This window comes from Wyeomyia smithii, chromosome 1, assembly GCF_029784165.1.
Source record: "Wyeomyia smithii strain HCP4-BCI-WySm-NY-G18 chromosome 1, ASM2978416v1, whole genome shotgun sequence".
NCBI lineage: Eukaryota > Metazoa > Arthropoda > Insecta > Diptera > Culicidae > Wyeomyia > Wyeomyia smithii.
The window spans coordinates 28038620-28060710 of record NC_073694.1 but is presented as its reverse complement, the minus strand read 5'-3'; the positions used below and the strand labels follow the sequence as shown (position 1 = coordinate 28060710).

Below are 22091 nucleotides of genomic sequence, written 5' to 3'. Positions count from 1 at the left end.
CCCTCCTTGAATCCGGGCCTGGTCTAATCCCCAAACATGAGAATAGTCCAATTTAAAATATTTTGACTGAAACAAAATTTTTCTGATATGTATATGTATCCGTTTAGACTTCTATTCGAAAAATACGTAATTGAACCATACCTAAATTCAGTGTTATGTTTTCAACCTTCTGATTGCAACGTTGCAGTCTCTCAAAGTACCAGTTCACTTTCGTGACTGTAAAAGTAGAGTAGAGCAGTTTAATCATTTTGAAAGACTTTTAATCATGAACTGAAAACTGAAAAAGCAGAAATCAATGAAATAAAATACTTAACCTTCGAATACACCCAATCAAAGTGAAATCTAATGGATTAATTCACTGTAAGTAAAAATTAAACATACCATAAGGACTAGGCGTCTCTTGTGACGTAAAGTATTGCTAAGAATGAATTCAACATCCAGTTTTCTTGTCAATCATCATGTCTTGTACAATAAATACAAAAAATTGTGATCTGCTTCCAAACTTCCGTAGAAGTTATTCGGTAATTTCTTTTTCAAGTTGCTTCAATCATTAGTAAACCCCACATTTTTCTTATCCTCGGTTTTTGTACCTGTAACTAGTCTGTTGCTCTTTTATTCCATACGGTTGTTCACCCATCTACTAATACAATAAACTCAGCTGTTCAAAGTGCAATTCTTAGCATTTGTTGTTGTTGTTGTTGTTGAAGCCCCGATGGACGGGAAAGAACGCATGCCTGTCACCCGTATCTAACCAGGCTAGAAGAGGGTGGTGTTAGTCCCTAACGTAATCCTCCCAAATTAGCGCAAGAGACGAACCGAATGGATTGCAAGCCGCAATTCTTTCCGCCAACTGATGATAATGATGGTAACTTCCGAGCTATCGTCTCGCGCGTTTCGAGTAGCAAGTTGAATTCGGTTCAAATATCTACAGTTTTAAAGCATCTTCGCTTTTCTTTTTTTAGTTTTCGCCTAACATTTTCTTTTCTCTTAATTCTGAATAGTCTGATGTTAATTCGTATTGGTTAGTTAAGTTCAGAGGTGTGACTTTAAGCTTGTTAGGAATATCCATGAAACAATTATGGAATGAAAACGCACGCGCCCTCTTAACTCTCTAGCTATGTTTGGTAGTCTATTCGCGATATTCGATTAAAAGATGTTATCTCGTAGAGGGGGAACGTAGGGCGCAAATTTTGTCGTGATGGCAGCTTGATGTTCTCTATTCCGCGTTAGATGTTGTGGGTTTGTTTTGGGTAACAATTAACTTTTACTCATCATAATTTTTTCATGGCTAGTATGTAACAATTAACTCCCTCCGTCAAACGGTGCGTGGCAGGCTTCCACGTCACAATAATTATTATTGCGTTTTTTTTCTTGTTGGATTTCGATTTTAAATTTCAATGCCTCGGTTGGTTGCAATTCGAAGAATATTGATTTTACTGTTTTTTTGTTTTCTTCTCATTACGAATTATATATTGATGTTACTTTAGTAGCATTTAAAACGTGCTGTAGAATTTTGTGTAGACTTAGAAAGCGAAGAGCAGCAAGAAGGCCATCATCAAACAGAACAGACCCATGGCCTCAGACAGGGCGAAACCCAGAATGGCGTAGGAGAACAGCTGCTGCTTCAGCGATGGGTTTCTTGCGTAGCCGATGATCAGAGAACCGAATACTGTTCCGATACCGGCACCTGTTTGTTGAGTGGCGGATTTGTTTTGCAATAATTTTGAGGAAAAAAGAGAAAACGAGAAAAAATGGTTTTGTTATATTTTACTAAAATAGGAACTAACCGAATAGTTTTAATCTCTTTTTTACATAAAAGCATTGTCTTACCTCTACCGGTGTTAAAAAGCAAAAACAAAAACAATGCTGGATTTGTGTTAAGGGACGGACAAAGCTTATGCCTAACAGGAAGGACTGAGGTGCGTGCAGGGTTATTAGAATGCAAACAGCATCAGGAAGGCGATCATCAAACAAAACAGTCCCATTGCTTCGGCCAGAGCGAAGCCTAGGATTGCGTATGAAAACATCTGCTGCTTTAAGGATGGGTTCCTAGCGTATCCGGTAATTAGTGCCCCGAATACAGTACCAATACCTATGCCTTGGTTTTACGGTTAAGGTTAGTTGTTTGGGAAGGATATGAGTTAGCGATGGTTATACAAATTATAACAAATTATGCAAACTACAGATGAACGTGAGGAGCAAGGACAAAACGCTTACCAGATCCAGCGACTCCGACGGTGGCAGCACCAGCACCAATGAACTTCGCGGCCGAATCAATATCCCGGGTGACCGGTGAAGTCTGGAATGACCGAACCTGTGGCAGCAGAGCAACGGGAGTGCTGTTCTGTGCGGCCAAGGTCTGGCTTTGGCTGATGATAGCACTGCTCAATGGTCGGAGGTATGCTTTCGTTCCATTAAGCACCTGGGGGAGAAATGAGAAAGGAAAAAGATTATTTTAAAGTTTTTAGTACATTAATTAAAATATCAAACTAGCTAAAGTCTAGGCAAAGACCTTTAAAAGTTTTTTTACTAAAAAAAATTTACTATTTTAAAATCAATCAAAAGGATGTATGATTGTATTTTATTGATACTTGTAGACTACAATTTATAGTATTAGTAAGGTATATTTTTATATTGAAGCACTCCTATGCAGCGCCATTTGAAAAAAATTTTTTTGAGAAATTTTTAAAAATTTAACGAAACTTTTATTTGAGAACTGATTTGTGAACTTTACTCTGGAACTGTCTGCTTTTCAATTAGATTTTGTAGGTGAAAAAATGCAGACGTATTGTTAAAATAGCGAACTTTTGAGTAAAATGTTTCAACTTTGACAGGACAATATCTGAAAGTCATTAACACATGACCAGAGCTAACAATTACATCACTAGCTAAATAGATATGAAACCAATTAACAAAAGAACTAATGATTAAACTTTAAATTTGCTATTATGTAACAAACAATTTCTTCTTGCTCTTGTAACACGACGTTTAAAAGTTTTTCTCGCTCCATTATGTAAGTAACAAAAGTTTTCACACTCTCGGTTTTCACTATCAACTGATGAAGTTATAGGGCAATTCGGAACTTACCAAGTTGCGGGCGACTGGAGCAAAACGAGCTGCTGACGAGACGAACATTTTGAGTTAATTTGCTGGTATTGGCGATCTGGTACCTCCGAAAGATCTGTTAGAAAAGAAAATCAGTCTAGACATTAATTTTCTAACAATTTAGTAAACTAGTGAGAACCGCCGGCTGGTAATCGTTGATAAACTTTGCTCATAAATATGTTTTCAGGCCGGTTCAAAGCAGGAACATACACTTGCAGTTACTTGCTGTAAAGCAGCAGCAATCTTCTACTTCAGCTTTGCATTACGTAACTATGCACTGTTTCATCGAATACGTAATCACTGTAGATCTTTTCTAGCGCTAAAAAACTATTTTAGTGAGCTTAATTGTTGCGCAATCTATCAAATAAGTAGCAAACAATAAACAATATCCAGCATTTTAATAAATTTGTCACTTTTCAACCGGATCCCGGCCGGAATCTTCAACACATCTCTTGCATAAGATGGCGACCCTTTTTGCTGCTGCTGGAACTGCCGGGAAAAAGCGCCCCAGCCATGGAAACAATCTACTCGCCAGTTTATCAGCTCCCAGAACCAGCGGCGTCCACTTTCAGGAAAACAAAACACAATTTAGCCAACATCGGGAAGGAATAAATTTGCTCCGAAAATGGGAAACTCCTCCCAATGTCTCGGCAGAATTGATTTTTCCTCTAGCCTACTTCTCACCATACACCGAATTAAAAGGCTACTCACTCTACAATGCGGTCGGACAACTCGGTCGAAGAACAGTGAACGTCGATGAAAATTTGCAGCACAGTCGAACCTCAAGTGACGAGCCGGTTTGGCGGTGTTCGTGTCCTCGCGTGTGTGTACGGCAGGGCTGCCAAGTATACAGATTTCTCTGTATTATACAGATTTTTTGACCACGATACAGAAATGATACAGAATACAGAATTTATACAGAATTTTGATTTTTATTACAGATTTGTACAGAATTTAAGCAATCGATTTTTTTTATTCTTGCTTATTTTCCGACGATCTGATTCCGCCACTGGTGGAGGCGACTCCACCCAGGACCATAACTTACGACCCGCTGTTCAACAAACCGGCGCCAACGGCTTTACTTCCTCATGCGATGGAATGCGTGATCCCAGAGATTTTTCTCCTCAGAAAATCTCCCGGTGTCGGCTAGGACTAAACCTAGACCTGTTGGGTTGGTTGTGGGTGGATCACGCCACCCCACAACCATCGACACCTATGTCAGCGTTGGGATTCTAACCCAGGCGTCGAGCGTGGTTGCTCGAGTTCCGCTGGGCGTCTGGCATTTACTAAGCGGGAAATTCCTTTTGTTTGATTTCTTCTGGACATTCGACATTTGGCTAAGCGGGAAAGCTTTGGAACAAAAATACCGGATTCTATTGCCTTTCTAGCAAAAAAAAACACGGTTATAGACCTGAGTTTTCTTTCAGGAATTTTACCCAACCTTTTTACGGTTTCAGGCGAAGTTTGAGGTTGGATGCCAAGCCCAATTATCCCAAACCAGAGCACTTGTAGGCACACGAACAAAATACAGAAAAATACAGATTTTTTTACGGGTGCATACAGATTTGTCAAAATAAAATCTGGCAGCTCTGGTGTACGGACGTGCGCAGATTGCAACCGGAACGCACACTAGTACGGACCGTCGACCGGAAACAGTTGCAAAGCTTGTCCGAGTTGCTACCAGATGGTGCGTCGGGTGAGTTGTTTGTCGTTTGATGTTGTAGAATAATCTATTCTATTCCTCTGAGGATCATCTTTTACTGAAAATAACCGATTAATAACATTTTTTTTGTGCTACATTAATAATACTTAGCTTCGAAGAAGTAATATTAAATGATTGTTAAAATCAACCAACAACAATAGCAACAGATGTCGCTAGGAGCTTAATCCAGCGCAAATGCCGACATTTCCTCTGCACTTTGATGTTCACACACACCAGCAAACACACACATGTACACATTGTTATGACATTTCGAATTTTCCTAAGGGTAATAGAAATCCTGAACAGCGCGGTGGGATTTGTCATTACAAGGGACATTCTTTAAAACTCGGTTCTAGCACAAATCATCAAAAAGGTTACAAATGATAATGAATGAAGACAAAAACATACAGAGGCAAGCATAGCGAAAATTTACGAAACATCGATAAGAAAATAAAGATAACTGCAAATCTGCAAAAATAATCACAAATATGCGAAGTGAAAAAAATTCAAAATATATGTATAAGTATTAACAAAAAAAAAAAAAACAATTAGCGCAAGAAATAGAAATAAATGAAAAAAGTACAAATTTTGAAGAAAAATTTGAAAAAAAAAACGAAATCAGAATTAAAAAAATATAAACATAAAAAAAAAATTACAAAACATTACGAAATAAAGCTGAACAACAAATCAAAAACATTAATAAAATTTAAGAAAAATAAGCAGGTCTGAAAACCATAAAGAAAATAGATGAAAAAATATTTGAAATTTACTAAAGTAAAAAATAAATAAAACATGGAAAATTAAGAAGATCATATTACTTTCAAACATACATAACTATATTCAATAGAATCACATTTTTCTACCTATTCTTTGGCAAATGGTAATGTTTTTTAGGCTCTAGGTAAATTGATTATCTGTCTGCACATCTTACTTCCTTTTACTTTTATATCGACAGATCATAGGTATCCTATGCCGAATCCCAAATACGCCTCCATAAAACTCGGCCTTGAGCTTGAAGTCGTCGGCCTCTATCCGGGTATCTGTTGAATATTATTTTTGCCGTTCACTTGTACCATGCGTGCTAAGCGCATACAGAAACCTGCCGTTTTGCATCAGCGTTCGCCGATCGATTTACGCCCACGATTCATGTCTATTGAGTGCTACTGGGAGGATCAGCGTCCTATAGAGCACAAATAAGGTGCGGATCTGCGTTTCACTGAATCGTAAGCCTCCTGAACAGATGATGTATCTACAAGTTTTGGAAACATCTGGTCCATCTGGTAGATCATCACACTCGAAAAGCGCACTGGTATTCACCGCCAAAGGCTTCCTGCAACGACTTTAGTCCTTAGGAGAGAATGACAGTAAATTTACCAGACTAGTAGGTAAGTTGGTGTAAGGGATTAAGAGCTCTTGGAGAGCTCAAAGTTGATATAAAAATGGCCTTCTTCTAAAAGATCGTTCGTGGAGAGATTTTTTTACTTTTTTTTCTTCGACTCAGCGCACTAAAATGATAGAGGCGTTTTTATTCGTTAATACTAGGTATGCCGACGCGAAAGTCAACTACGCGAAAAATAATGAAATTCTGCGTGACTAAAACTAGTTTAAATTCCCCATGAAACAAAAGAGACAAAAAATTTCATGAGTCAACGAGACAATGTTTAATTTAACGATAAATGTATGTAGTTAAGGTAGAATAGTTATATTTTTTCTCAATAAAATACTATTCTGTCGACTCTCTCAAATGTTTTTCTTTTTTCTAACCCAACTTTGTACTAAAATTAAAGACAGAATCGATATTTACACTTCAGCCCACCAGCAGCTGATGGTGCAAGTTTTTTTTTACCCATGGATGTGGGTAAGCACCTCAGCAATGTCGTACTCGGGGATTAATTTCTTCAGTTTTGGAGATGAATCTTCCGACGTCGTGGGCGAAGGAGGAGGTGACGGTTGTGAACTAGCATCACCAGCGGAACCAACTGGTGCCGGTTGTTGCTGCTGTTGAGCCTGTTGGCGCATCTTCATGTCCAACTTGAGTGGCATCTTCGGGGAGTGCATTCTGGTGGACGTTTAAAATTATCATTAGTGAATTACAGGAAATGAAACAAGAGCAACCTACCCGTACGGTACTGTCACTTCAGTTGCATCCTTCACCGGTAATGAAGGCGCACTCCGGCTGGAAGCCACTAGCTTACAGCCCTTGGAAGCCATATACTGTGCAGCGCTTCCTAACGTGCTCGGTTGCTTTATACAGCGATTCGCGGATATTACGTTGAATTTGGCTCTGACAGTCGGTACAACTGGTCGCGTTTCCACCGAATTTGCTGCCTTTGTTGGTTGAGTTTCTGCCGTGTTTGGAGCAATGACCTCAACCGGTTTGTTAGGTGCTTTCTTCGCGACAGTCGATTTAACGGTAGAGGCCACTTTTTTCGGGCTGGAAGGTGCCTTCTTTGGCTGCTGTTCGAACAGAGGAATTGGTTCTCGAGCGTCTAGACATATTTTTTGACTGTCGAGAACGACATTGCATTTTTTAATTAATTGGTTTCGATTCTCGCTAACCCGTGGTGCTTGTTTTTCGTTGTAAACGAAATGGAAATAGCAGCCGGTGGACGAATCTTCGCCGATCGCTTTGAAGGAACACTCGTCGTAGGCGTTCTGTTCCTCATCGTCTTCCTCTTCTTCGTCATCATCGCTTTGCACCACGCATCGGTCGGCCGGTTCTATTTTAGTTTGGGTTGGAGCTTCCAGTGAGTGATTTTCTTTGTTAGAATCGGGGGTTATTTGTAGGTCGCACTTTTCGCTCTTGCCTCGTTCTGGGCTCCGGAAGGAGTAAACTTGCTTTTTGTGTCCCTGGAGATCGGCTTCGACACTAGGCACTGCCTCATGATCAGGAGTGTAGCACAGTCGAGTGAGATTTTCGTTTTCGTACGTACCTTCAATTAATTGGTCGATTTTTTTGACAGTGGGAACCTTGGTGGAAGGTTCTGGCTTTTTGGCTGTTGGCAATTGTGGTGGCCGCGCTTTCCGCTTTGGCGAAGGCTTCTTTGGTGGACTGATTGCTTCATGAAGCTGGATAATTTTACGAGGGGTTGGATTCTTCCGCTTCGCGGAGGCCGATGTAGATCTTGTTTGGTACGGCACAGCTTGGGGAACTTTTAGAACCAACGGAGGACGTGCGGCAGGCGAAGAAGGTGGTTTGTTTATTTTTGCTGAAATACGGTTCAAAATCTGTTCCTTACGGGTGACAACTACTTTCCGTGCTCGGAAACCAGGGGCACCTGTGAATTTTCGTTCCACCTTTTTCGGTGGCGGGACGACGATAGAGGTTTTAATGCGAGCAATCGTTCGTTGCTTTTTGGCCTCCAGTTCTGCCTGCTGCTGCTGTAGGCGATTGGTTTCGCTAGTGCTGGGTGCCGTTGGTAAACTTGGTGAGGTTTTTTTCTTCGGACTTACACTAGTAACCGGAGACGTTTTACATGGAGTATTTTCGGGAGAGCTTTCACCACTGCTGGAGTCTGAAGAAGAATCTGAACTGGTGCTAGAATCCGAACTAGATGAATTCAATTCAACTATGGTTTCAGCCGGCGGTGGCGGATCTGAAACAGTGCTGGAAGCTGGCGTTTCATTAACTATTGGGACGCTTGCAACGGATTCCTCTATAACTTTTATAGCTTCATTGGTAACCGGAACCTCTATTAGCTCTGGCTCACTCGTAATGGCAGTACTGCTAACGACTTCTTTCGTGATTCGCTTTATCCTATCCCCATGAAGCATTGCCTCCAGTTTCTTATCCAGATCTTCGGATTCGTCAGGTTTATAGTACGAGCTACCGGATGAATAGTCCGTTCTTCGGGAGCTGAGACCGGTGTTACTATGTGGACTAACAGAATTGATCGACTTGGGAGTGCTGTTCAACCCGGGAGTAATGGGAAAGTTGGGTGTTTGAATTTCACACGACTTCGTCATGGACGAACTAGCTTCGATTCCCTTCAGGTCACGCATAATTTTGGTCATTGGAGTGTCCTGCAGTTGCTCCGGAATGAGGAACCGTGGAGTGATTGGAAAGTTAGCCAAATCTGTTTTAAAAGGTGTTTGCAGTAGCAACGACGATCCCAGCGAACAATCCGAGGGTAGTTGAAAAGATTTTTGCTCTGAGGTTTCCTCCGGCGGAGGATCAGTGGCCATTTCGACTGCGTCGGACGGTGGCTGTGCGTGTTCCTCTTTCTGTGGACTAGATTTTTTCGCTTGCACTTTCGGGTGGTCTTTTATCGTTTTGGGAGACTCGCCTTCAGGAGTGGCTGGGGGTGGTTCTTCCGGCACGGGTTTTGGTTCGTTTTTTGGCTCATCCTTGGCAGTTTTCTGAGCGTTTGATTTAATTTCTTTTTTTGGAGCGACCTAAAAAAATCATTTCTTAATGTGAAAGTAACAGTAATATTCAAAAAGAGCTAACCTTTTTCTTGGGACTGCTACTCGAACGTCTCTTACGTGCCGATTTGCTGCCTGGGATAGTCTTCAGAGCTGGTTCGTATCGTTTAGCCGGAGTTCGCTTTCTCGGTGTAGTTATCTTCACGTAGATTTTACTTTTTGGCTGCTGCTGTTCCTCATCCTCTTCCAATTCTTGTTTATCGGATGCTGGTGACACTTTCACTTGCTTCCGGCCCTTTGTGCTTGGAGTTTTGGCCGGAGTTTTACCACTAGGGGTAACCTTTTTTGCAGAAGCCAGTGCATCTTCCAACATCTGACCGTGTATGTCGGTAAGTGACATATCGGTTTCGATAGTGGTTTCTGCTGATTCGTTGGCATTTTCTGCCTTTACCTTGCTAGTTTTCTTCGCTCTTTTTGCTACCGTTTTCTTACGTGGATTAACCTTTTTCCGCTGTGGTTTAGAAATTTTCAAACCCTTAGCCTGTAGCTGTCTTTGTTCTTCAACCTGTCGCAAATGTTGATCAAAGTTAAATTTCGAAACGGAACGGATACGACGCCATTCGTCCATATCGATCGTACTGATCGGGGCAGACGAGCACGAGGACTTCCTGCAGGTTGTTGGCGAGACGGGAATCTCGACCATCGGAGGAACGGAGCTGGTCTGAAGCAGTGCCGGAGGACTGGGCGGTGGTTTGTCGCCATCCTCGCTTGCCGATCGGGACAGAACTCGAACACAACTTCGAGGATCCTTCGACACTCGTGGAGTATTCAAAACGGAGCTGGCGCTAGACTGGACACTTCCAGCAGTAGTGATCGCTCCGATGCCGTGCACGGAATCCCAGTCACCTGCTAAAGTGATTTGGGAAACGCATGAAGTACTTAGGGGATCTTCAGGCTGTGATTGGTTTTCGTCGATGGGTTCTAGCTTGGGAGCAATTCGCGAAGGATAAGATATGCGGTGATCCACGGAAGCCGGAGCTGAACCCGGAGTTGAAACTGGTTGTGACTGTTTTGCTGGGGTGTGGAAGTTGAGAATACGAATGTGAGCAGCTTTCCGGCTGGGTGTTGAGGCACTGCGACTGTCCGGATTGGTAGAGAGGGCGTTTTGGGGTGTATTTTTGATCTCCGGTTTTGCCTGAATAGGAGCAAAGGTTGCGCAAATGCTATCGATGGTGGCTTTCGTTGTTGTTATTGAAATCGATGGTGCCTGACTGGTGGTAAACGTGGCTGTGTTGGTGCTGCTAGCGGTTGACGATGTGGTGGCATGAAAAATTAGGAATTTATCCGGGCTAGGGGTGGCATCCGACACAATAGAAATTGCAGAATTACTAACAAACTGTTCGGTGCCAGCTCCTGTCCCAGATTGATAGCTGTTGAGCGCCAATGGCAGCTGTAAGCTGTTGTCCAAATAATAATTGGGAATATTTATATAGTAGGTGTTCTCAGGAATGCCTGTCCCCGTAATGGGCACTAGGGTTGCCTGCGACTGGGTCGTCATTGAAGTCGTAGGATGCGCAACATTGAGCGGCTGTTGCATTGGAAATTGTAGTTGATTAATGTCCATCAGCTTAGTTGTGTTGTCTGGTTGAATCACGTAAAACTGTGTAGTCGAAACCGGTGCAATGGCTGGCTCATCAGGCTCGGTAGAAGAAACGGCGGCCTGGATTGCTTCATTTCCAACCGCTACAGGTTGAACGGCATTGACAACTACCGGTGGAAGTGCTCCCGAGAAAGGGACATCTGAAATAACATTCACCTTTTTGGCGGACTTTCTCGCTGAAGCAACAAAGCTGTAATTCTTCTTACAAGTTCTTCTCAGTCGTGCCTTCAACGGTGTTTCCGATACACCCTCGGCGGATAGTTCGTCCACTTCGTTTTCTTTACCGCTTTCGGTTATCTGATTCGCTTTCGAACTTATATCACCGATGATATCATCGAACACGGGATCTTTGACTGCGCTATTTACAATATTCGAGATTATTTCGTCGAAGTTAAAATTAAAAAGTTGGTCATTTTTCTGCTCCCTGCTGGTGTCCTCTTCTCTCGCCTGGACAGAAGCAGACATTCCCTCTTTCGGATCCTGTTGCTGATTCAACGAGGTCTCCAAACCTTTGTTGATTAAATCCGCAATTTTTTCCGGATAGCTCTCGTTCTCTAGCAGTGTCTGGGAAAACAGATCTATCGGAGGAAACTTTCTAAGCTCAAGCTCATTTTCATCAATTTCCACCTCATCCTTGCGCTGAACAACATTTTCCTCCGGTTTGGCATCCTCTCCTTCGTCCTCTACGTCTCCGCCCAGATCCGAGCAGCGACTTGAATTGTCATCCTTAATCGGCGAAATGTGCGACAGATTGGATATATTTCTATCCTCCTCGGCGACAGATTCGTTCAGTACTATGAACGATCGGTCAACACAGATTCGTTTGGTTTTCGGTTCACTCGTTTCTGGAGTACTGCTACTAGCCATTGATTGTGGTCGTGATGGAATCCCTCGTTTGCGTCTTTTAGCGCTTGCTCCTCCCTCACTGACATCCTTTACCAAATTGTCCTTCTGCTTCTTTATGAGACGTTTTTGCACCACTGACAGCAAAATGTCTATTTTGCGCATTAACGTCCAATCACTCTGCATGTTAAGTTCTTCGCAGAACTTATCCACAAAGTTTTTCACTGCAAAACAGAAGTCGTTAATACAGATTTCAAGCCATACCTACATTAAGAAAAACACCCACGTTTAATTTGAATTTCACTGTACTCGCGAAACAAATCCGTCAACTTCAGGCTAGTGTACATCGCCGGTCGATAACCCCGGCGCAGTAAATTCCGTTCCTCCCTCAGGTACGGGCTAGCGTGACAAAACGTCTCCGCCACCCGGTCCAGCTTCTGTCCGTACAGATATGCTGCGATGAATCCAATTAGAAAAAACATGTTCAAAATAAAAATCGAGTAGGAACCTACCCAAAACCACTCGAGCGATTTCTGAGTGCATAATCACTTCCATCCTGAAGGCAGTCTTATGTTCTTGCTTGAAACTCGAAGAATTTATCGGCTAAAGCTTATTCATTCACATCCTCACACCTAGCACCAAATTTTGTCGCATTTTTCACAATCTGAAAGAGGAAAATTGGACTTGATCAACAACGCGAGAGAAATATTTACAACTAAAAAGCAAGAGCGTCAACTCTGTTTGTGTTGTGCTTTGTGATGAGTGTTAAACATAGCAGCTGTCAAATCTTCTATCGTTTGCGCGCTTTTCCGTCTGCTGCGGGGAGCCGGCTGATATCCAAGTATGATGACAGTTATACAAGGTATGCCACATTTTCATCTATCCACGCACACAAACAAATCTCGTTATGAAAATATCCGTTTTTTGTATGGAATTCGGAACATTTTCGGAAATTTCTCGTTTTGTGTTGTTTTATATTTGATTTTTTTAATTGGAGAGTGAATCTCCAGTTGAAACACACTAGAAATTGATATTAATTTAGATTTAGTGTGAAAAATTGCGACAATATGTCGAAATAAAATATATAAAAATGCTATATTTCTAATAGTTGGAGCATAATCTTAGTCATTGTCATAGCTCATGACTTTTGTTACTGTATGAAACATAAGCGACTCAATTTAGAAGCGCTATTAGAGTACAATAAAAAAACGAAAAGTGCAAAAAGGTTACCGGCAAATTGATGAAAAATAGCATATTTTACCTAAACCGCAGCAAGTTTAGGTATTCCCCACAAATAAAACATGTTTCAACATCATTTCTATAACTTTTCAGGAAAGTATGTTTTATAAGTTTAGTTTAAAATGCAAAATCATTTCAAATTTTATACAAAATTGGAAAAAGTTCATAACGATCACTAATACTAATGCATCGACGTGAATAGCATACCTTGTAGAACTGTCATCATACTTGGAGGGCTGATATATCACATTCCTAGTTCTCGCTGATGCTCAAAGAGGGCTAGGAATGTGAAAACAGACAAGAGGGCGTTAGCAATGCAAAAGAGAAATATTTCACTGCAGTAGAGAAAGCTAGTGAACCTATATATTATAGCGAATTTCTTTATTCCACCAGCTCACCTCGTTTTGACCTAGAAGCGCACTAACTGCTGTCAAAACCCTTCTTTATTCGCTCGATTTTGACCCAGTTTTGACCTGCCATGCTGCCCGAAGCGCACTGTGAAATTTTCCAGCTTCAACCCACCACCGCACATGCTAAGTTCGTAAACAATTATCTGGCATCTCTTTCTTACTTGCGTCTTAAATGGCGATGACGTTTTATTATTCCTCGGCAGTTTTGCCCGCACACAGTGGAATAAAGAAATTCGCTAGAGAAATGACAAGGCACTCACCGTTAAGGCAACTGTCAACATCAAAACTAGCGAGCTGTATAATTTTGCATTGCCGTTTTCCGTTTTGATGTTGATAGTTGCCTTAACAGTGAGTGTCTCGGCGTCTCTCTGGTGTATAAGCTGACTAGAGAAAACTTATATTAGAGAAATGGCAAGGCACTCACCGTTCAGGCAACTGTCAACATCAAACCGGCCGAGCTGTATGATTTTGCATTGCTGCATTGTTATTCGTTTTGGTCATTTCTCTAATATACAGTTTTTTTAACATTTCTTGAAAAAAAAATGAATAGCTCGTGCAATATCTACAAAATATTGCACGAGCTATTCATTTTTCATTCAAAATCATACATTCAGGTTTTTATGCGAATTTTTACGAGGTTTTTTTCGCGAGTTTTCTAATTAACTTGCACTTTGACAAAACTACGAATGATTTTTGGTCTCTACACTGTAAAAATTCGACACGTTACTGCCGCCAGGTGGATTCCATTTACTTCTGTGCTAATAGATTGTTCAGTCCAACCTGTTCGAACTGACGCGACAGAGTGGCAGCGAGCGAACGCTTTATATCCACTAATTGCGTCGCAGTAGGTAAACAGTGGTGTGAGATTCAGCCCCGCCCCTTTGTATACTTTAGCACTGCGGAATGATATAAAAAAGCAACAGATGCGGTAGCATTTATTAGTATTTTTCCAACCGCGATACGAAAAACAGTAGAAAGCAGACAGTGAAAGGAGAACAATAGCAGCAATAATAGTAGCTGCAGTAGCAGTAGCATCGGTGGGCAAAAGTTGCGTCACCGCGAAGAACTTTAACGCGAAGAATAGATATTAAGAATAAGAAGAAGAGAAAAATGAATAAATTCGTGTAAACAGTAGTTCTGTGTTTGCGCCCGACCGCCGAACATTCTGTCCTCCGTCTCCACCCGTAAGAGTTAATTGAAATTGAAGAGTTTTTTGAGAGTCTTTTTCAAGGCTCATATCTTCGAGTTTGATTGCTGCTAGCCAAGTGGGCTAGTCCAGGCCAATCACGTCACGGCGAAGCCGATCAAAGGAGTCCGGCCAATCTAGTTGCCCTCCTGGGAAGGAACGAAAGGGTCCTGCTCCCATCCGGCTTGGTTCCCGCTGGGAACGCAAGCAACGTTTACCGACCGGCGCAGTCACAGTCCACTGCAACCCCAACATATTTTTTGGTCCTTCGAGCCGGATACTCAACCGTGAGCGTATTCGGTTCATCTTTTGATTCGTCACCCGGCGATTGCGAACTGTTACATCGGAGTGTGGGATGGATGTTGGAGGTCGGAGGCAAACACGGAGATTGAAAGTGAAACAACGCTAAAAACACTCAAAGAACTCATAAGTGAAAGTTAAACAATCAAAGAGACTAAAAGTGAAGTGTGAAAATGAGGACGTTGCATACGCCAGCCAAAACCAATAAGGGCAATGAAGAGGCAGAAGCTGCATTGAATACGCTGGTCCACATGCGTGGAATGGCTCAAGGAAATGTCACTCGAATCAAAAACATCTTGGCTCGAGCCGAAGCGGATCAGACTGAACTAACTCCTGCTCAAGTAAAGGTCTATATCAAGAAGGTAGAAACCGCATACACCGAATATCATCAGTTACATCAGCAAGTTGTGGCCAGTCTTCCAATCAACAAACGAGAAGAGCAGGATGCAAAGTACTTGAGTTTTGAAACGTTACATGAAGAGGTATCAACTATTCTCGAAACCTGGCTCAGGAATCTGACAGCACCTCCACAGAATCAGCTCCAACAAATGGCCCCAGTCGCTGGGAATCAGCAACCGGTGGTAATCCAGCAGTCCCTTCCTCGTGCGATTCCCACGTTTGACGGAAGATACGAGAACTGGGAAAAATTGAAAATCATGTTTCGCGACGCCGTGGACCGTACCAACGAAGCACCACGCATAAAGCTGTACCATCTTGAGAAGGCTCTCGTTGGTGACGCAATGGGGCTTATCGATGTGAAGACGATTAGCGACGGGAACTACGAACACGCCTGGAAACTTTTAGAGGAGCGTTTCGAGGATAAAAGGCGAATGATCGATATTCACATCGCTGGCTTACTCGGAACAAAGAAAATACCGAAGGATGATTATGCCGATCTGAGAACACTGGTCGAAACTATTAGCGGTCACGTGGAGAATCTCAAGTTCCTCAACCAGCAATTCACAGGTGTGTCGGAGCTAATTGTCGTTCATCTTGTCGCTCGTTCTTTGGATGCGACAACGAAGAAAGAGTGGGAATCAACAATAAAGCGAGGCGAGCTTCCCACCTACGAAAACACCATCAAGTTTTTGAAGGACCGCGTCTCAGTTCTGGAGAGATGTCAGGGTTCAAACGAAGAATCTCGGTCCCAGCGAGGAACAGCGAAACAACTAACAGGAAAATCTGCAGTTTCGAAGGCCAACACCGCAACGGCCTCTTCGACATCGGATCCACATTGTGAGATGTGTGAAGAAAGACATCCTACGTTCAAGTGTTCGTCGTTTAACAGCCTTTCCACGAGTGAACGGCTGTCCAAAGTTAAAGAGAGGAACATCTGTTTTAACTGCTTGAGGCGTGGACACAGCGTGAAGAACTGTCCATCGAAGAAGTCTTGCTTTAGGTGCAACAAGAAACATCACACATTGTTGCACTTGGAGGGCAATGCCAGCTCGACGAGGCCTTCGAGTGAGAGCAGTGAAGAGAAGCATTCGCAGTCTAACCCAAATTCTGCGATTGGAGTTCCTGGTTCCAGTAAAGCACCGGAGTCCAATAAGAAACCGGAGGCCCAGCCATTGGTTACGGCAGTACACACTAACAACCCGATGAATTTGGCGAGTCAGGTGATCTTACAAACCGCCCTTGTTCAAGTGGATGATCAACATCAGCGCTCTCGTTTGTGCAAAGCCCTGTTAGACTGCGGATCCCAAGTGAGTTTTGTAACGCAATCACTGGTCGCTACTCTTGGGATTAAAGTGGAAGAAGTAAGTGTCCCGATAACAGGCATTGGCAGTGTGAGATCAACCATAAAACAGAAATGCACCATAAATGTCCGCTCTAGATGTAATGACTACTCATTCCTCGTGAATTGCTTGGTCTCACCGAAAATCACCGGTCGCATTCCATCGGTGAAGATAAATTTGGACAATTGGGAACTGCCACAAGGTCTAAAACTGGCTGATCCGTCGTTCCATGAACCCAGCCAAATTGATTTGCTTATTGGCATGGACTGGTTCTACGATATAATGAAACCAGGATGCTTAAAACTAAACGACGACCTACCTAGCCTTCATGACTCCCAACTGGGATGGTTAGTGGGTGGTAAGCTGCTCGAGAGGTCCTGTTCAAACCTTGCGATGAACTCCTGCGCTGTTAGCGTCGATCCAATGGAAGAGCTTATGCATAAATTTTGGGAAGTGGAAAGCGTTTCACCAGAGATGGTTCCTTCGAGCGAGAAGGAGCAGTGCGAAGCACACTTCACTGCAACGTATCGTCGAGATGACAGTGGTCGATTTATCCTCCATCTACCGCTGAAGGACAACGCTCCCCAGCTGGCAGATTCTCGTTCTATGGCCTTGCGGAGATTTTACATGTTAGAATCGAAGCTACAACGTAACCCAGCTTTGAAAGTCCAGTACGACGCCTTCTTGGATGAGTACGAGACTCTTGGGCATTGCCACGAGATCAACGAGCATGATGACCCCCCTGGAATATTGAAGTTTTATCTTCCTCATCATGCTGTTTTACGTCCCTCAAAAACGACTACCAAATGTCGGGTTGTGTTCAACGCATCGGCCAAGGTGTTTGGATTATCACTCAATGACGTGATGATGGTCGGTGCTACAGTGCAGAGCGATTTGCTGTCCATAATTCTTCGCTTCCGAAAGTTTCAATACGTTTTGAGTGCAGACGTATCAAAAATGAATCGTCAGATGCTGATCGACCCCGCCTTCACTCCATTACAGCGGATTTTCTGGCGAAAGTCCCCTCAAGATCCTCTGCGAGTCCTCGAGTTATCAACAGTGACATATGGTACAGCGGCGGCCCCATTCTTGGCAACGCGGGCTCTTCTTCAATTAGCTTGCGATGGACGACACAGATTCCCTCTCGCAGCGATGATCGTGGAAAGGAATTTCTACATCGATGATGCACTGTTTGGTTCCGACGATTATGGAGAAGCGTGTGAACTTCGGGACCAACTGATAGGCCTACTGAAGTCCGGTGGGATGCATCTACACAAGTGGTCTTCCAACGATGATAGCCTTTTGGATCCTATTCCCAATGAAGACAGAGAGCGATGCGTTTCACTTGGTGACAGCGGTATCAACGACATTATAAAAACATTGGGTTTAATGTGGAACCCTTCTACTGATGAATTCCTGTTCCGATCGCAATCTCCAGAGAAGATCAAGTTCTGTCCGAAATCACCAAGATTTTCGATCCTCTTGGTCTTATTTCTCCTGTGGTAGTAATGGCGAGTTTTGACATCGCTGCCATCTTGTGAGCAAATTCGGATTCCGCGCCAAGTTCTATCGAGCGAAGCTATCCACTACGAGCTTCATGGGTTCGCCGATGCCTCCCAGAAGGCATACGGTGCTTGCGTATACGTGAGGTCGATTTTTCCTGATGGCAGAGCATCATTGAGGCTAGTCAGCGCGAAGTCTAAAATAGCACCGATCACACCTGTGACGATTCCAAGAAAAGAGTTACTAGCCGCTCGACTTCTAACAAGGTTAAATAGTAAGGTTGAAGAAGCATTAGAAATGAACTTCACGTCTACGATATTGTGGTCTGATAGCCAGGTTGTACTGGCATGGCTACGAAAGCCACTTGATAGTCTTCAAGTGTTTGTTCGCCGCAGAGTTGCAGAGATTACGTCCCACAAGCATATTGTCTGGAAGTACGTTCGAACCGACCAGAATCCAGCGGACAGTGTGTCACGAGGACGAGCTGCCAAGGAATTAGCAGAAAATGACATCTGGTGGAATGGACCTCACTTTTTACGTACCGTCGACTACCTAGAAGAGGAACCAATTACTCTTACGGATGTCGAGATTCCGGAGTTGAGGGTACAGCTGGCAGCTTTGCCAGTGATGAACTACAAAGAATTCCCACTCTTGACAAAGTATAGCTCCTTCCGGAAAACGCAGCGGATTTTGGCATACGTGCTACGCTTCACATCGAATACTAGAAAGAAGAAAGAAGACCGGTTGCTTTCAGCGTACCTCACCTTACCAGAACTTCGAACGGCATCGCATTTTATCGTTGGAGCTGTCCAGCATCAGGAGTTCTCCAAGGAGATCGAGTGCATTAGGTCAGGAGAGTTCAACCATCGTCTAAATAACTTGGAACCGTTTCTGCACAATGATCTACTGCGAGTGGGTGGTCGACTTAGCCATTCTGATCTACCATTCGAAGTGAAACATCAGTTGATATTACCTGACAAGAGTCCCATCGTTCGTGGTTTAATCGCCGATATACATCGCGAGAATCTCCACACTGGATGCAGCAGCGTTCAATATCTTCTACGACAACAGTTTTTGTTGATCAACGCAAGATCTACCATCAGAAAGGTGTTGAGAGGTTGTGTCACTTGCTTCCGAATGCAGCCTACTACGATCGATCAACAAATGGGGGATTTGCCGTCATACCGTGTCACCTCTGCACCAGCCTTTGAGAGAGTTGGACTTGACTTTGCGGGTCCAATCTACGTGAAGCAACCTGGACGGAAAGCCACTTCAATAAAGGGTTACATCTGTGTCTTTGTATGCATGGTCACGAAGGCCATGCACCTGGAAGCAGTGGATAATTTGTCAGCAGATTCATTCCTGGCCTCATTTCAGCGCTTCGTATCCCGGCGAGGCTTTCCGAAGGAAGTGTTCAGCGACAACGGAACAAATTTCATCGGTGCAAGATCTGCTTTGCGGGATCTGTATCTACTCTTCAAGGAGGAAGCCACCCAGAACAAGATCTTCGAGTACTGTCAAGCGAAGCAGATTGACTGGAGAACGATACCCCCAAACGCGCCACACTTTGGTGGGCTTTGGGAAGCTGGAGTGAAGAGCGTAAAGACAGTACTAAAGAAAGTGTATCAATTCACTCCATTGACACTCTTCGGACTTTCCACCCTGTTATGTCAGATTGAAGCAATACTGAATCCGAGACCATTGTATTCCTTATCAAGCGACCCAATGGAACCGGAAGTGCTAACTCCTGGACATTTCATCATAAACCGTCCACTTTTGGCTATTTCCGAACTATCATTGATGCATCTTCCGACCAATCGACTATCGCACTGGCAGCGCATACAGCAGTTGCGCGAACACTTTTGGAAGCGATGGTCTAAGGAATATGTCACCGAGCTGCAAGTAAGTGGAAAGTGGACCAACAAAAGGAATAACATTCGACCTGGAATGATTGTCGTGCTAAAGGAAGATAATCTTCCCCCTCAATGCTGGAGACTAGGACGTGTTGTGAAGGTTTATCCTGGAGCCGACGATTTGGTAAGAGTGGTTGATGTCCAGACAAAAACGGGTACGTTTCAAAGGCCGATACACAAACTTGCGCCTTTGTCGATAGCTGATAATGAGTCTACTTCTGCAATTTCCACTTCTTGCCTGGGGGAGAATGTTCAGTCCAACCTGTTCGAACTGAAGCGACAGAGTGGCAGCGAGCGAACGCTTTATATCCACTAATTGCGTCGCAGTAGGTAAACAGCGGTGTTAGATTCAGCCACGCCCCTTTGTATACTTTAGCACTGCGGAATGATATAAAAGAGCAACAGATGCGGCAGCATTTATTAGACTGTCGATGCTTGGCATTCAATCGATACAGGCTTGTTTTTCGGATTGTTCGTCAAAGTTATTTTGCTAGTGTAGCATTTACCTGCAATATTTTGTGATTTTGTCAACCATCGCTGTATATTTCTCGAATAGAAAAGTAACAGACTACATACAGCGAATAGGAAGTGCAAAAAGAGAACACAACTGATGGCGGCGGCGGCGTGCTGGGATCCAGGTAGCCAATATCCTGAGATTGGAACTGTGCCTCAGTGGATGTATAATAATAAATTTGGTCAACTTAACATTCTGCAACTGGAAGCTGACGACAGAGCGGAACTAAACCCCTTCTTGGTCGGAAAATGTCTGGAAGCCTGCGTTGAGGAGATTGAAGGAGCAACTACGGAGAATGATGGGAAAAGATTTGTATTGCGAGTGCGAAACCCGGAACAAGTGCGAAAACTTCTTGCATTAAAAGAACTGAAACAAGATGTGGGACAACCGAGCGTGGCCGTCTCTGTGATTTTACACCCAACACTCAATTAGAGACGCTGTGTTATTACCTGTCGTGAAATCGTAAAGATGAGCGAAACTGAATTAGTGGAAGAGTTTAAAAGCCAAGGAGTTATTGCTGCCAAACGATTCACTGGGCTCGTAGATGGAAAGAAACAAAACCTCCTTACGGTGGTCCTAACTATCGAGGGCACCACCATCCCGGAAGTCATCAAGGTTGGTCCACTGAGAATTAAATCTCGAGTGTTTATTCCTGAGCCGACGATTTGTTTCACGTGCTACAAATATGGACATACTAAAAATCGTTGCAAAGCTGCCGCTCGATGCCGAAACTGTTCGAAAGTGCATGACTTTGATGAGGAATGCAAGAATAAGCCCTACTGCCTTAATTGCAAAGGAGAACATGGACCTTCCAGCAGGAAATGCCCAGTCTACCTAGCCGAAAAAGAAATCACCAGAATCAGAGTGACGAAAGGAATCGACTACAAAGAAGCCGTCAAGCAATTCAACGCAGGGGCAGGATCTTACGCCGAAGTGAGCAAAGTTCAACAGCGACTGAAAATCAACGATAACAATGCAGTAGCAGACCTGATCAAACAGAAGGACGACATGATCCAGAAGCTGATGGATACCGTGGCCAACCTAACCAGTAGAATTAAGGAACTCGAGCAGACTAAAAAAGACAAGAAGCAGAAGAAACAACAGAAGAAGAAGATTGTGATTGAGGGAACCGACCAGGACATCGAAGACGAGATGGACACTGACTCTAGTCTGCAAACAGCTAAGACAGTAAAGGTAAGTGACACTTCTTCCAAAGTGAATTTACTTCCGGTATCAAACTCTAAAACTGCCCACAAAAAACACCCTACCACTGAAATCATTCCCCCTTTAGTTAAAAAATCATCGGAACAAATGACCGTTGAAGTTGACAGTTCTTCCAATCCCGATTATCTCTTCTCCACTGACTCATCTTTTAAACTACCCAATTATGGCTTGCTCTTCAAATCAAACCACTAATCGATACTCAACCAACCCACCTGCCACTTTAACAAATCTTGCAATACAATGGAACTTATTTGGTTTAAAAGGAAGACTCGCTGAACTACAATTATTAATTTCTCAATATAACCCTCTCATTATTGCCTTACAAGAAACCTTATCTCCTAAGTCTAAACTTCCTTCTAACTACATCAAAGGTTATACCCTTTACATC

At 43.2% G+C, this 22091-nt stretch overlaps 4 protein-coding genes across 8 annotated transcripts; 2 read left to right on the top strand and 2 right to left on the bottom strand.

Moving 5' to 3' along the window:
- Window positions 1–565: 565 nt before the first annotated feature.
- Window positions 566–3888, bottom strand: LOC129729201 (ATP synthase lipid-binding protein, mitochondrial). Of its 5 annotated transcripts, none has more exons than XM_055687692.1 (4): window positions 3817–3888; window positions 3088–3181; window positions 2218–2422; window positions 566–1687 (listed from the first exon to the last, which is right to left on the bottom strand). In XM_055687692.1, the coding sequence occupies exons 2-4, from the start codon at window positions 3133–3135 to the stop codon at window positions 1524–1526; spliced, it is 417 nt and encodes a 138-aa protein (XP_055543667.1). In that variant the 5' UTR covers window positions 3136–3181; window positions 3817–3888; the 3' UTR covers window positions 566–1523. The 5 variants fall into 5 exon arrangements, with proteins under 5 accessions (XP_055543667.1, XP_055543675.1, XP_055543686.1 ...); XM_055687700.1 differs by having other exon boundaries at window positions 3790–3834; XM_055687711.1 differs by having other exon boundaries at window positions 3638–3824.
- A 2414-nt stretch (window positions 3889–6302) lies between these two features.
- LOC129729181 (titin) lies at window positions 6303–12439 on the bottom strand. The gene is made up of 5 exons (XM_055687675.1): window positions 12188–12439; window positions 11962–12129; window positions 9258–11899; window positions 6927–9202; window positions 6303–6866 (listed from the first exon to the last, which is right to left on the bottom strand). The coding sequence occupies exons 1-5, from the start codon at window positions 12228–12230 to the stop codon at window positions 6650–6652; spliced, it is 5346 nt and encodes a 1781-aa protein (XP_055543650.1). The 5' UTR covers window positions 12231–12439; the 3' UTR covers window positions 6303–6649.
- A 2544-nt stretch (window positions 12440–14983) lies between these two features.
- On the top strand, window positions 14984–18055 carry LOC129716669 (uncharacterized). The gene has a single exon (XM_055666504.1). It carries the CDS (start codon window positions 14984–14986, stop codon window positions 18053–18055), a length of 3072 nt encoding a protein of 1023 aa, XP_055522479.1.
- Window positions 18056–18349: 294 nt separating this feature from the next.
- LOC129716668 (uncharacterized) lies at window positions 18350–20281 on the top strand. The gene has a single exon (XM_055666502.1). It carries the CDS (start codon window positions 18350–18352, stop codon window positions 20279–20281), a length of 1932 nt encoding a protein of 643 aa, XP_055522477.1.
- Window positions 20282–22091: the final 1810 nt, after the last annotated feature.